This window comes from Talpa europaea (genome assembly GCF_964194135.1).
Source record: "Talpa europaea genome assembly, chromosome: 7".
Classification (NCBI taxonomy): Eukaryota; Metazoa; Chordata; class Mammalia; order Eulipotyphla; family Talpidae; genus Talpa; species Talpa europaea.
Window position 1 is genome coordinate 6,193,545 of NC_140074.1, and position 11,256 is coordinate 6,204,800.

At 56.1% G+C, this 11,256-nt stretch overlaps 1 protein-coding gene across 1 annotated transcript in view; it reads right to left on the bottom strand.

The window, feature by feature from the left end:
• The window catches only part of MVB12B (multivesicular body subunit 12B), a gene marked incomplete at both ends in the record, with an annotated part of 151,904 nt that extends 142,032 nt beyond the window's left edge, over positions 1-9,872 (bottom strand). Inside the window, one exon of the mRNA XM_084238726.1 lies at positions 9,807-9,872. Coding sequence (XP_084094852.1) covers positions 9,807-9,872 — 66 coding nt within the window. The remainder of the gene's footprint in view (positions 1-9,806) is intronic.
• Positions 9,873-11,256: the final 1,384 nt, after the last annotated feature.

The following is an 11,256-nucleotide window of genomic DNA, read 5'->3' on the forward strand; positions in this document are numbered from 1 at the left end:
CAGACTCCAGGACTCTGAGCTCTCAAGAAGTCACAACACTGACTGTGGCGGTTCTGCTGTGAAAATGAAGAGAATCATGTAACTGAGGGCTGGCGAGGTCCCTGGCACACAGTAGGCACTCACACAAGCAAATGAGACTGGTGGGTTTGGGGTACGCAGGTCTGATGTGACCAGCCAGAAACCTGGCAGGCAACGTTCCCCCTAGAGGGCTGGCAGATGCCTTTGTTGGGTTTAATCCTGCAGGCCATGTGGGCGCTCGCTCAAAGCAGGCCGCTAACAATGGCCGTAATTCTTGCTGGGCACTTTGGGAGAAGGGGGGGTGGGAATGGAATTATTATTCTACTGCTGACTGCCTCTTGATGTGACCAGAGGAGACAGGTAGAATATAGAGAGCACTGGGTCTGGGCAGCTCAGTGGCAGTACACCAGAAAGCAAATAAAAAAGGTAACACCTTATGTAAATGACTTTTAGTACTTTTAAAAGGACAAGCAGTGAAAAGGAGCAAGTTAAATTCCACCTCCTTCTACAGCAATTAAATTCCACCGGCTGTAGTTCTGCCAGATCTCTCAAGGTTGGTTACTGCTTTTAAAGCAGACCCAGCATTCTGCCTAACTAGGCAGGCAGAAGGAGGACTCTTAGTTCTTAGCCTGGAATCAGAAAAGGCAGACTATTAAAAATGATTGCAGCCTCCTAAATAGGAACAATCAAAATATTGTATGCAAGTCACCCATGTAATCAGCGTCCCCCAGGACCCACCAAGTCTCCAGAAACAGACTTGTCAATGCAATGGAGCCAAGTCTCCCTAGAGGCCAGGAGGCCCCCAGTACTAGCCCCACTCCACTTGTGTTTATGACAAAAGCCAAACTAAGTTACGCTTTACTTATTCTCCTGGAAAGAAGCTTCTAGAAGCCCAGGGCAGGGAGGGGACAGGATACACATCCTTTTCTATTTTCCAATTTCCTTTACCAAGTGGACTAATCTGCATAAAACCCTGGGCTTAGAGCTTCCTGCACACAGTAGGCTTTAAGTAAATAGTTAATGAATGAACATGCGTGCATGTCCCCAATAAAGAAGGTTCAGAATTAAATATCCTCACCGGCCCAATCCAAAGCAAACATTGATCAAAAAGTGTCTTCACTTGAAAAACCCCATATTGTGGGTAGCACGAAAATCACGTTGCTGAAGCTTGCAAAAATATTGGTACCTGCTGTTGGTTACCAAAATGTTTTGCAATTAACAACTCATTAACGGAATGTACAAATTCCTGCCAGTGCTAAAATATCATGCTGTGAATTTAATAAAGAACAAGCGAGGTAAGTTTTTTTTCTTTATTAAGATAGTACTGCCTCCACGATCAGAGAAGGGGGGAGGGGTGCAGAAGCCTGGGGATAAGTAAGTACTTCATTTGCTAGCAGATTCACATCCTCCCGCCGCAGTGCCCTCCGCCAGGCACGGCTGGCAGCGGCCCTCTCTCGCTCCGCGGCCCACCACCAAGCAGGAGGGCACACCCGGCCTGGAGGCCCCGCCAGCTCCCCCAGGGCGCCCCGGAGCAGCCCAGCCGCGCCTCCAAGATGGCCGCGGGCGGCCTCCAGCTGAGGCAGACAAAGGAGCGGGCGGCCGTGGAGGCGCCGGCCCGGCCGCAGCCCCGGAACAGGCAGCCGGCAGGGCGAGCACGGAGCCTCTCAGAGGCGGCTGCCGCTTCCCTCCCGCGGCTGCCAGGCCCCGGGGATCAAGGCCGCCTTTGTGAAGTAGAGACAGACGCGTCCTCGCCGCGGAGCCAGCGCCGCCATCAGCGGAGGAGGCGTCCGACGAGCAGCGCGCAGACGTCCGCAGAGGCGAGCCCTCGCCGCGGCTGCCCGCGTCACGTACTTTCTGACTGCAAATTCCTTTTAAGAGCGGCTCCACCATCTCTTCCATTGGCCTGCCCAGCCAAAGCCCGTTCACTGCGCAGCACCGCCGCTCCCTGGGCCCGAGGAGGGCCGGGCCGGCAGTCAGGCCCGGGGAGCAGGAGCGGCCAGCACGCGGGGCCGCAGAGCGCGTCGGAGGGGCGGCTGTGGGGCGGCGGGTGTCCGGGCGCAGGGGCAAGCTGTCTGGGGGTCCCTGCGGCGCTGCGGGCCCCCCTGAGGCAGCCTTCCCGCCGCCGCGGCCTCCCGGGGCCCGGCCGGGGGCCCGGAGCACCCCACTTTCGCAGGCGCCAGACCCCTCGACGCCGCGCAGAGGGAGACCCTCGTCCTGGGCGCGGCAGCAGTTTCAACACTAATTATATGTCAAAAGGCCAGAGTCTCCTTTCTCTAGCCGCAGCCCGTAAGTGACGCGAGGGGGAGAAAAGTGCAGAGAGATAAAAGGAACATGGGACTAATTTTCCTCACACCTCAGTTTCAAGATTCAACATTTCCCTCATAAATAATTTACAACAATAAAAATGAGCTAGGGCCGCGTTCGTGTAGGACGGAGGTAAATTTAGGCCTAATGAGGGAGACCGCGCGGCGCGCAGGAGGGAACAGGCTGATGGATGGCCGCGGCGCGGGGCGACAGCCCGCCGGGCCCCTCGCGGAGTCGGAAGTCCCAGGGCCCGGCGGGGCGGCAGGAGGGGCAGAGCTCGGGGAGCCTCCTTCCCTGCCAGCTGGGGCTGCGAGGAGGGGCTGGGGGGCGGGGGGGGGGGGGCAGAGGCTGAGCCAGTGTTTTGGATGACAGGATAGCGGATGTGGAGATTTCCCAGCACTGGAGGAGGGAACCAACCTGCAAGTCAGTCAGATCCAGTGACTGCCAGGTAAGGGATGCAGGTGGGGCCAGCCCCGGGACTCACATCTGCTCTGAGGTGTGGGGCGCTGGAGCCAGCGGCGCTGACCTGGGGCTAGTCCTCCTCAGGTCACCCGGTGGGTCGTCAGGTTCCAACCCCAAGCCTGTGATCATTTGCAAGGGCGGGGGGACTGCTGAGCCTTGCTGCCAGCAGTGTTCTGTGTCTCCATGAGGCGGGAGAGGGTGTGCACATGAGTGTGTGTGTGTGTGCATGTGTGACTGCATGTGCATGTGAGTGTGTGCGTGTCTCGCATGCACACACTGGGGCACGTGGGGGTCAGGTGGGGTGAGGCATGTTCTGCAAGCCTCAAGCCAAGGAGGATTTTTGTCATGCCTTGCTCAGGTGAAGTACGCACAGCACTGGGTGGGAGACAGCCTGCTTCCTGCTCTGCCCGCAATGCTGCAAACTGCACCTAGGGGCCCCCAGCGGCCCCACCACAGCACCTCTGCTGCCAGCGCTGTCATCCCAGGTTCACAGAGAAAGGAACTTGAACTAGAAAGGCCTGGCGCACAGACAGCACGCTGCTCCCTGGTAGCTGATCAAAGAGGGAAGGCAACAGTGTGCCTAATCCCTAAAAGTCAGCGGGCTGGGTTTAACTGATGCTGAACATTGTTTCTGAATCAAAGAGGAGCCTCCCCGCCCAGTCTGGGAGAAAACTAAGCTACTGTATTGCAGTTGAAAACTCAGGGGAACTTTGATATCATCTGTTTAATTTCCCCCGCCCTGGGAGCCTGGGGTTTATCTCGTTTTATCAACTCCTGCAGTGAAATCAAACCCCAACCGACAGAGCTCAGACCTCTCTCCTCCTCAGCCCTTCCAGCAGAGGGCTGGGGTGCAGGCGAAGGAGTTTGAAGTGCTTTCCGGGGGCAACGACTGCAGGGGGGCAGGGGGGCGCTGCCTTCAAAGGAGGCACAGCAGGAGGCTGTGGCCAGGAAGCCTGCTCAGAAGCGGCACCGCCAGCGCTGCCCACCAGGGCCGGCGGCGTGACATGCACACAACTCTTGAGGAGAGTCATTCCAAAGTATTAAGGGGGGCAGGTACACCGGGCTGCTGTCATTGAAACGACAAAGCCGGTGGGTTAATGAAGTCCCCACAGAAGGACGAACTTGCGGTATGCTTGTTTGAAATCCAAAGTCAAGGGCACAAAAGGCATCAACTGCCTGTCCACATCTACCAGCCTGTGGGCCTGGGAAGGGAAGTGGATAAATATTTCACTCACCACGGGAAATGGCACCAGAGCCAGGGGGAGACTGAGAGCCGGCTGTCCCCCAGGGACAGCTACTGGGGCAGCCGTCAGGGGGCTGCTCTGCTGTTTCTAGCAGCAGCGATGCAGGAGTCCCTGCCCCCTCTATTGTCCCTTGACTACTAGCACTGCCCCTCAGCCAGGTTTCACTAATGGACACCAACACACACACACACACACACAGAGCCACCTCCACACAGCAAAGGTGCAGAGACCTACCTCCTCAAGAGGGTGTAAGCTGAGGCCAGGGTCCAGGCGGCACCCAAGTAAATGGCCAGCCGGCTCCCAGCCGCTAGCGAGTGGGGAAGGCAGAGGACAGGCTAAGAAGTGTCCCCTGTGAACTCTCAAGACAGCATACGGGTGTGCTCCTGCCCTTTGGTCTGGACAGCTTCCATGGTGACCAGTCACAAATCAAATCAACCCTGTCGAGTATGGCCAGGTGGCCACAGGCCACACAGGCTGCTGGGAAGGCTGCTGAGATAGTAGAGAACTAAAGCAAATATTTTTCTAAGCTCTTCTAGATCACAAAGAATTTTCCAGCTGGGGAAACTAACAATGGTGAGCATTTCCTTTTTCCCCATAAAGGCCTGTTACTTCTGACAGAAGAATCCTGTGTGTAAATGCATCCATTCGGCCTGCCCTAAGCTTAGATGGCTATTCGTCATTTGATTACCAAGCAGGTTTTCCATGCGAGGCAGGCCTGGCGCTCTAGTTGTACAGCCTGTTACAGTACAAAGCTGGATCCCAGAATCACTCTCCAGAAATAAATCTGAATCAAACCCTATCCCCCAGCCGTAGCCAAAGCCTTGCCCTTTACAGGCAAAACCAAAGGGACCTGGTGCTGGCAGGGGCCAGGTGGTGGAGTGGGGAACCCCATCAGGTCCTGGTGCCATATTGTCCCTGACTGCAGGAGAACAACCCCAACAGAAGGCAGGCACCCTGCAAAGGAAGCTTCGCCAGAAGCCTCGCCAAGAACAACGCTGTCTTGATGTTCAATGACATCCAATGAGTCATGCCCTAGCCCTGATGGCTACAAAGCCTGCAGAAGAAAAATGTCAACATGTCACCTCAATCCTGGGCAGTGAGTTCCCAGGCCCGAAGCAACAGCACCTCTGGTTTCTGACATTCAGCAAGGCAAGTGCATCACCGCCTGCCCTTTCTGGGCCTTCAACGGGTCTTGGCCGTTTCTTTTCATAGGTGTCGTCATCCAGCCACTCTGCCTGTACGGCCTGTACGGCGACGCTTCCAGAACACCGCTATAGCCCGAGTTTTCTCGAGAGCCAGAGATGTGCCTTTAGGGTGTGCCACATGTTCCCTGAATGCCTCTACTCAGCTGACCTTGCCACCCTGCCCTTGAAGCATCCTCCCACACCCACTACCTGACAGGGCCTGGCACATGGCAGTCAATGCCTCAGTGGTGGCAAGGAAGACATCCCCAAGTCTTTTGTTGACATTTCCTCTTTAGTAACAGAGTGCCTCTCACGCCACTGCCACTTCCTGCAGACCTAAAAGGGGCCTCCTGTGCTGAAGGGGGATGGGGAGCAGAGCAGAGGGATGGGACGGGTAGGCTTTGGCTCTGAGGTGCCCAAGCTTGAACCCGGGCTTGACATTTAGAGCTGTGTGATCCCAGATGAGTCACTCCAGTTTTACATCTGGAATAACAGCTAATAATACATTCTCTACAGAGATATAATGGGTAGAAAGAACTTGTAGAATCTGTATCAAAAGACAATCAACAAGAGTGAAGAAGGGAGAAATATTTGTAAATCATATCTGATAAAGGGCCAATATCCAAACCTATCAAGGTCTCCCACAACTCAACAAGGAACTCAATGAAAAAAATGGGCAAGAGACTTGAAAACTTGTCTCCAAAGAGAGTATATAAGTAGCTAACAAGCAAGTGAAAAGGTATCCAACATCACTCGTCATGAGGGAAATACAAACCAAACCACAAGCAGATACCATCTCACACTCATTAGGAAGGCACCCTGGGGAAAAACAACGCAGAGAATCGGAGATTGTGGAGGCGGGAAGAGCTGGGCCCCTCGCACGCACGCACACGACTGGCAGGAATGGGAACTGGCACAGCCGCTGCAGGCGGGTCTTCACACAAGTCTTTCAATTACCATAGGATCCAGCCAGTCCACTTGGGAATCTACTCCCAAAGAATGGAGAGTAGGACCTTGAAGAGGTATTTGTACACCAAGTTCACAGCGATGTTACTTACAATGGCCAAAAGCCAGAGCGGCCCAGGCGCCCATGGACAGAGAAGCAGACAAGCAGAATGTGGCATTTATATAACCGCAGGGTTGTCCCTCTTGAAGAGGAAGATGCCACACGCACTGCGATGTGGGTGACCCTGGACGACGTTACGTTCCCTGAAACAAGCTAGACTCAGAGACAAACAGCGTGGGGTTCTGCCTACGGGCAGCACCTCAAGTCGTCACATTTGTAGAAACAGCAAGTGGAATGATGGGTGCTGGGAGGGCAGGGACCAGCTGTTCATGGGCACAGATTCAAGTTTTACAAAATGAGAAAGTTCTGGAATGAGTTACACAGCCACCTCCTTGACACCACTCTGCTCGGTACTCTTCAAAATAACGAAAATGGTAAATTTTATGCTACATGTATTTTACAATTAACATGAAAGCACCTACAACTGTGGGACTCAAATTTCAGTAAGTATAAGCACAGCTTAGAGTTCCCATTAAACATGCAGATTCTGGGGCCTCTTCCCCAAATATCCTGATTGAAGATCTGGGGCTAAGCCCTGAAATCTGCATTTTCACAAACATATGTAACTCATTAAGTATTTATTTCTTTCGAAAGGAATAAGGGAGCTCCTTTTGAACATTTTACTTTGCTGATCAGTAAGTATCCTTTGAAAAAAGTGTGTGTGTGTGTGTGTGTGTGTGTGTGTGGAGAGAGAATGATATCTGGTGCTGATTCTACCCACAAGCCCAATAAGCTCGTCCTTTAGTCCACAGGGAAGCATGAGCTACAAAGCTGGAGTGCTGGGCTCCTGGCCTGTGGCTTTCTCACATTTCAGCGTGGACAAGCGCCACCTCTAGCCAGAAGTGTGTCAACTAAACCGAACATGCCCACAGGATGTCCCCACCAGGGGAGGTAGTGTCCCACACACCCTGCGGTTGCTGTGCCTCCCAGCAGCTGCAGAGAGGGCTCGACATGGGCAAGCCCGCTGCAAACAGCGCAGGTGACACAGGGAAACCACAACTCCCAAGGGCAGCCCAGCGAGCAGAAGGTCACAGAGAGCTCAGGGGGCCTGTGTAGCTCAGCCAGGGAGGGCCTTAGCGAGGCTGAGAACAGCGTGGGGAGAGGCAGCTCATTTGAGGCACCCAGGCCGCCTCTCCCACAGCCCAAAGAGCAAAGGAGACTCTGCTCACTCAACTGCAGCCAACTAAATACAGAGTTCTCAGCCCCCCACATGCAGTCGTGTAGTCATTTGTTATCTTCATCATCATAATAGCACCTCTGACATTTCCCATGCTTGAGCCAACACCATCATTACTTTCCAGTGTGGCAAGGATGTCACTCCTTGAGCATGAAGCATGGGGCACTTCCAACTGCTAAGGCAGAGGGAATTCCGATCCCGTGGAAGCAGATCTACCAAGAAACTGATGGCCGTGTACACTCAGGACAGCCCCCTGGCTCCTACCAACACCCCAGAAGGGGGGATCCAACAATGTCTTTACTTGGTCCTGAGGTTTTGTAAAATGTACTAAAACAAGGTATTCTTGGATTCTTTTTCTTATACCCCCACCCCAACTGGATAAATGTCAGACCCGCAAAACTGGGATCTGTCATTGCACCTCACTTAAATTTAGCGAAGACTCCCACCATGGGCAGTGCCAGGATACTCACACACAAGCTCATGCGACCTTTCAGGGTAGGTTTTATTCTTAGGCCATTATTAAAAACAAAGAGATGGGGATTCAGGAAGTTTCCATGAAATTCCACAACTTGCCTAGGGTCACCTGATTAGATCCTAATCTCAGTATTCAAGCTCCTGAATCCAACCCAGAGTTCCTTCTACTATATCATCCCTTCCCCGCTGCCCTGGGCAAAGACCTAAATAATAACCACAAGTAGAAAGGTACTCTGGAAAAAAAAAAAAAATGAAGCTACTCTTCTGATTAATCAGTTAACAAACCTTTAATAACTACCACGAACTTTTACTGAACTCTTGCCCCGTGGCAGGCGTGAAGCTAAGCACTTGCAATATTTCATTCATTTCTCATCATAATCCTAACAGGTAGTGACTATCTTTAGCTTCACTTTACTGAGGAGGAAACTGAGGCTCAGAAAATTTCGTCAATTTGGCAAGAAGACATAGCAATAGGAAAACCAAGAGAGACGCTGAGGTCTAATTCTAAGGTCCCTGCGTGTAACCCCGATGTACGATTCCACATAGAAATGGGGCAAGGCCAGCCGCAGGGTGGAGGCAGGACAGGGAAAATGCCTTCAGTAGAAATCAGGAATGTGGCCTAAAGGCCAGAAGTAAGGAATGAAATATGCTGATTAAAGATGATTCTAGGCTCCAAAACTAGAGGTTGCCATGTCAACAGCTCCACACAGGTCTTGGTGCCAGGCCCCAGAGGAGGCGCCACTGGGGTAATTCTGAGGATGGCATGGCAAAGAACCCACATGAGCTCCAGGGAGCAGAACAGAGGCCACCTGTCTCCTGCAACTAACCTTCGAGTACCCTGCGTTTTTCAGTTAGTGTAGGCTTCCGCAGAGCTCCTCTGCTAACTTTCTGGGGCAGTTGATAAGGTTTTCTAGCCTTGTTAAAATGAGATGAGATCCAGCTGCCAGCTGTCAAGAAATGGACAATGAGATTACATTAAGAAGGAACCACCCGAGACAAAGGCCCCAAAGAGGCGCTGGCCTGCTGTCTGCTTTTGTGGCAGAAATTTGAGTGGGCTCTAGTTCTGGGTGGGGGTGGGAAAGAAACTGGACAACAGCCATTTTTGCCATTTTCCCCTGTGGCCTTCCTCCCTGCCTTGCTGAGAGACGGGGCAGGGACAGAAGTCCCATCTTTCACGGTGGTCAGAAAGGCTGATAATTCAGGAAGAGTCGTGTGTGGTAACAAAAGGGACAAAGACGCTGTGGGTCTGCCCTATTCACCTGGGGTTGTTTCTGGGGAGTTGAGGTCCCCTGGCACGAGGCTATACTGCCTGCCCCACCCCCTGTCCCCTGGGCCTCATGCCCACCATCCTTCCAGAATGGGTACTCTGCATTGTGGACACACACGCGGGGCACCTCATCATGCAGACAGGTGCCCTGGGGTGTAGGTGTCCTCCCTGTGTGCCCAGGTGGCAGATGAGGCCACACCCCAGATGTCCTGAGACTCAGGTGCACGCCGTTCTGCACCCATGTGACCGCGGAGAGATGGACCCCAGGCCAGGCCCCATGAGTGTCCCGGGTCTGTGCAGGTGGCCACGGCGGCTCTGCAGGCCCTCACCTGCCCCGGCCCTGGGGGCGCCCGGCCTGAGGGTGCCGAGCTCCCTCCCGCCCCGCCAGGCCGGGCTGCAGCCGGGAGCCGCGGCGCGCAGGGCCGGGCAGAGGCCGCCGGGCCTGTCCCCGCGGCGGGCCGGGCACGGAGCCCGCAGGCCTCGGCGCGGCCCGGCTCCGCCCGCCCGCCCGCCCCTCGGCCCGGGGCCCGAGCCCGCCCGCCCGCCCGCCGGGGCCGCAGCAGGGCCGGCTCGGCCGAGCCCCGGCGCCCGCCCGCCCGCCTCACTTAACTGTTCCCCGCTGGGGCGGCGGCGGCGGCGGGTCCCGGCTCCGTCTCACGCAGAAGCAGCTTCTCATCGCCCGGGCGGCGCGGGAGGGGCCGGGCCCGGGGCCGGGCGGCGGGGCCGGCGCCGCAGCTCGAGCGCGAGCCTCAGCCGGGAGCGGGAGCGGCGGCGGCGGCGGGGGCGGGGCGCGGCCTGGCGGCGGCGGCGACCACGGCGCGGCGGCTCCCGGCGCGGGCGGCGGCTCCGGCTCCGCGCTGGGCCCGGGTAGGCGCCGGCGCCCGGGCTGGCGGGCGGGGGGCGGGGGGCCCTCGCGCCGGAGCCCGCCGCCCGGCACCCGCCTCCCGGCTCGGCCTCCCCGCGGCCCGGCCCGTTCGCGCCCGGGCAGGCCCCGCTGACCTCCGGCCGCGGCCGCCTCAGACCCCGGACGGAAGCCCCCGGCCGCCGAGGAGGAGCTTGGGGCGCCGATTACCCCCCCACACCGCCCCCCGCCGGTCTCTGCCCCCCACTCGGCTCTCCCCGGCCTCGCCGAAGCCGGGCCGGCCCTGCCGCACCGCCTCGGGGCCCTGGAGCCCCCAGGCCTCTGGGAATCTCAGATAAAATCCACACACACACACTCTCACACACCACACACTCACACCACACATTCACACACCCCCCACACACACTCACCCCCCCACACACACACTCACACACCACACACACCCACACTCACACCACACACATTCACACACCCCACACACACACCCCCACACACACACTCACACACTCTCACACCCCACACATTCACACACACACCCCACACACTCACCCCACACACACACACACTCACACACCACACACACCCACACTCACACCACACACATTCACACACCCCACACACACACCCCCCCACACACACACTCACACACTCTCACACACCACACATTCACACACACCCCACACACACACACACTCACACAACACACACACCCACACTCACACCACACACATTCACACACCCCACACACACACACCCCCACACACACACTCACACACACCACACACACCACACATTCACACACACCCCACACACACTCACCCCCACACACACACACTCACACACCACACACACCCACACTCACACCACACACATTCACACACCCCACACACACACACCCCCACACACACACTCACACACTCTCACACACCACACATTCACACACCCCCCCACACACACACACTCACACAACACACACACCCACACTCACACCACACACATTCACACACCCCACACACACACACCCACACACTCACACACTCTCACACACCACACATTCACACACACCCCACACACACCCACACACACACACACCCCTCTCTCAAGGACAACCAGCCCTCCCCAGGCCTGTCCTCAGTCCCATTCACTCCAGCTCAGAAAGCCCCCAGCGTCCTCGGGGGACCCATACAGGCTTACATAA